Source organism: Lygodium microphyllum, chromosome 27 (assembly GCF_053477565.2).
Source record: "Lygodium microphyllum isolate KBCC chromosome 27, Lygodium_microphyllum_v1.1.10, whole genome shotgun sequence".
Classification (NCBI taxonomy): domain Eukaryota; kingdom Viridiplantae; phylum Streptophyta; class Polypodiopsida; order Schizaeales; family Lygodiaceae; genus Lygodium; species Lygodium microphyllum.
In genome coordinates, this window is record NC_141161.1 from 112380471 (window position 1) to 112384026 (window position 3556).

Sequence of the window (3556 nt, forward strand, 5' to 3'; positions counted from 1 at the left end):
AGAATAAGGGAAGATGCAGAGCGCTACAGTGACACTAAAAGAAAATTCTAAGCTAACTGTGATGTTCTTGAGGTCCTGAGTGTCACTTGATGAAAAGGGAGAATCCAAATTTGATAGTGTTGAGACTCAAAAAGCCCATCATGTGCAGAGTCTTTCACTTTCCCCTTGAGTGTTAGTAAGCATGTGGTGCATGATAAAGAAAATATCCTTTCCATAGGGTCTAAGGGGGCGCGCCCAAGAATAATAGAGAATCACTTAAGAACTTGGCTCATCAACCACTTGTTGATAAGACCATTTATGTTGTCTTGCACAGTGCTAGTGAAGATGGGGTGGATGCTCCTAATCATAACTAATTGGTTGATATTGTAATTGACATTGATCACCTAGAATGTTTCTAGATTGGTTACATTGGTTAAAAAGAAAGCGTGCACCTCATTGCTAAGGAACATAAAGCGTGATGCACTTGCACTTCAAGAGGTAAAACTTGGACCAAAAGAGGATTATAGATAAATCAAGTGCAAATGACATATCTCATTTAGTGATTGCCATATGCAAGACAAGAGAGGAACCATGGTGGTGGTTAAAGAAATTTTGAGCCCTTCTTATTTTTTTCAAAGGTGATGGCAGTCTTGTTTTTGTTGCCACTATTGAGATTGGCACTGAGAAATGCTTCCTTACTTTAGTTTATGGTCCAAGTGCACCTGTAGATAGAGCGAGTCTTTGAGTTGAAATGCAAAAACTTATGCTAAAAGATAATGCGATATTTATGGGTGATTGGAACATGACTTTGTGCAATTCTGACAAATCACATGGTTCTACCTTAACATTACGCACAGAGAGATAAAATTGGCATGACTTTGAACCAAGAGTTGGTAGACTTTGTAGTAGTATTTAATGGTGGAAATTCCTCTAACTTCACTTGGCATAATAAGCATTACGAGAGAGCATCCCTTCTAGAGAGGATATATCTAAACAAGGAAGCATGGTGGATTTTCTCTAATGCTAAAATCACTCATCTCTCTTAGTATCCATCTCTAGCCATGTTCATGTGCTTCGCTCTTTCAAGTTGAATCCTATTTTGGCAAGCAGGGGTACCCCTTGGCCCCCTATTATTTGCAATTATCACTGATCTTGACTTAAGGAATTTGAACTTGAAGATTAGCCAAGGGCTTATCAACGGCCTCCCTATCGATAGGAGGAATCATTTTATCACTTAGTTCTTTGCAGATGACAATTCTAATCCGCTGAAAACAAAAGATCGGTCTATGAAGGAATTTCTAAATGTATATGATAATTTTTGTGAACTATTCAAGTATTTTATCAGCAGTGCCAAAATAGAATTAGTGCCTTTGAGTTTTGATGAGCCTCCCAAGTGGATATTAGATCTTGGCTTCAAGATAATCAAGTAGGGACAACCATTTAGGTACTTAGGCTACCCTTTGGGGATTGGTGTCCTCATGAAGAAGCAAAGCACAAACTGGATGATCTCAGAGGTTAAGAGCAAGGTTGATGCTTCCAGATGGAAACCCTTCCCCTTTCTAGGTAAAACAACTGTTATAAAGGTCATGATGGCTTCTTCTACCACCTCTCTTGCAATGATTCTAAACTTTAGTCAACGAACATGGTGTCAGGTTGAGAGGTTGTTTGCTAGCTTTCTCTAGAATAAGGAAGAGGGACAAAGAGGACGGAGGTCTATTCCTTGGGATCACGTTACTAGCAATGAATAGGAAGGTGAAGTAGGGGTCCCTAAACTTAGTGTTAAAGCTACTTCACTGATGTTTGGTGTGCTTAAAAGGATTGATGCTTCTCAATCCTGGACATTCACTCTTAAGGTGTGGTTGGAGGAGTTTGACAAAAAGAATATTGGCCTCCCTAGCTATGTTTGGTATAAAACTCTTCTCATTAGGAGAAAGATCAGCATTCCCCATTCTCAAGTAGCTAAAAAATTGTCCCAAGCATGGCAATCAATATTTGGAGATGCCTTATGGAGAGGTTTATAGGACAAAAGAGGAGACTGATCTTCAAAGCAAGCCATCTCTTTCTTAAAGCATGCTGTCAATCCTTGAGATATACTTGAGTTTAAGCAATTTAGGCTGGCCAAAAACATATCTTTTTTTCACGTACTAACGTATCATTTGGGTTGCAGTATGTTGTCAATTATCAGCCTGTTTGTCAAGTGTTGTTTGTAGAAGGTTCGTTAACTCTCTCTCTCTCTCTCTCTCTCTCTCTCCAAACAACTAACACGTCGAGACTCGACCGCGGCCATTTCATTGTCGTTAACTCTCTCTCCGTCTCTCCCTCTCTCTTTCTCTCTCTCTCTCTCTCTGTCTCTCTCTCTCTCCAAACATCTAACACGTCGAGACTCGACCGCGGTCATTTCATTGCTCGACAGCTTGCCCATTGTAACAACTATCTATTAGACTGAACTGACCAAAATTCTAGAAAGTGTAAGTAAGTTGTACGCACTGGTGTTGATGATCGCGTAAAGCAGATAGTCCGTACCCAAGACGTACTCAGGAAGCTTTCCCATTTCTTACTAAATTTACAAAGAAACAATAGCATCGTGTGCCGGACAGAACAATGTCTCGTTGTTGCTTCAGAGTATGATCAGTCGGAACCGTATTCAGCACGGTGGGCCGAGCAATCGATCAGTCACTTGTGGAAGGGGCTCTGGAGCATGGAGACAGTGGAGTAGGAGACCTGGAAGGCCTGCGCGAGAATGGAGGACGGAATGCCGGAGCCGAAGAGGATCCCGGGGAGGGAGTTGGTGCCAGGGTTAGCAGAACTGAAGGAAGCCAGGGCATGGGCGGAGGGGCCGTAGCTGGCAGGGTTCATCTGGAAGTGGACCAGGCCCTTGGGGAACACGAACAGGTCGCCCTTCTGCAAAGTCTGGTTGTACATCTTGTTGGAGGTGTCCACCAGGCCCACCAGCAGGGTGCCGTCTAGCACGAACAGGAGCTCCGTGGCGCGTGGATGCGTATGCGGCGGGTTCAGGGAGCCCGCCGGGAACTCCAGGAAGGCGGCGGAGATGCCCAGCCCCGTCACTGCCGGGAACTGGTCCTGGAAGGCCTTCACCGGCTTAAACATGCCCGCCGACGCGTTGGCACCACCTTGGAAGCCCTTGAACGTGAAGAAGCTGCCATCTATGTCGGATTGGCTGGTGCCAGCTGGCAACACGAAGTCCGTCGTGGCCTCTGGATCGGAGCCTACCGCCAATCCCACCCATGTTGTCGCTGCGCAGATTGTGAGCATCAGCAAACTGAATCTAGAGCTGGCCATAGCATACAGCGATAACAGCCGCGGAGCAGTAGTCTAGTCTAGCTTTGTTATATTATTTGTGTGATGAGCGATGCTGACTGCGTGCAGGACGCGCGGCCAATTGTTACTGCTTGCTGAAGATGTCTTTCAGCAGCTGCAGGTCCTGCTGCAGAGAGGGATAGGAACTATCTTCTTTCATCGACAATGTATACTACGCGAAGGGCACCTCCCCTGCCATGCTGCTCTTCCCCGGACGAACCTCTCAGCGCGCCGGACGAATAGGTTAACCGGACTAAGG

General features: G+C 45.0%; 1 protein-coding gene across 1 annotated transcript; it reads right to left on the reverse strand.

Annotated features, from left to right (window-relative positions):
* Window positions 1-2652: 2652 nt before the first annotated feature.
* Window positions 2653-3279, reverse strand: LOC148012718 (putative germin-like protein 9-2). The gene has a single exon (XM_087669201.1). The coding sequence runs from the start codon at window positions 3277-3279 to the stop codon at window positions 2653-2655; it is 627 nt and encodes a 208-aa protein (XP_087525327.1).
* Window positions 3280-3556: the final 277 nt, after the last annotated feature.

Bases quoted from the DNA above. Each gene is read 5' to 3' on its own strand.
- LOC148012718 (XM_087669201.1), bottom strand. From the start codon at position 3,279: ATGGCCAGCTCTAGATTCAGTTTGCTGATGCTCACAATCTGCGCAGCG.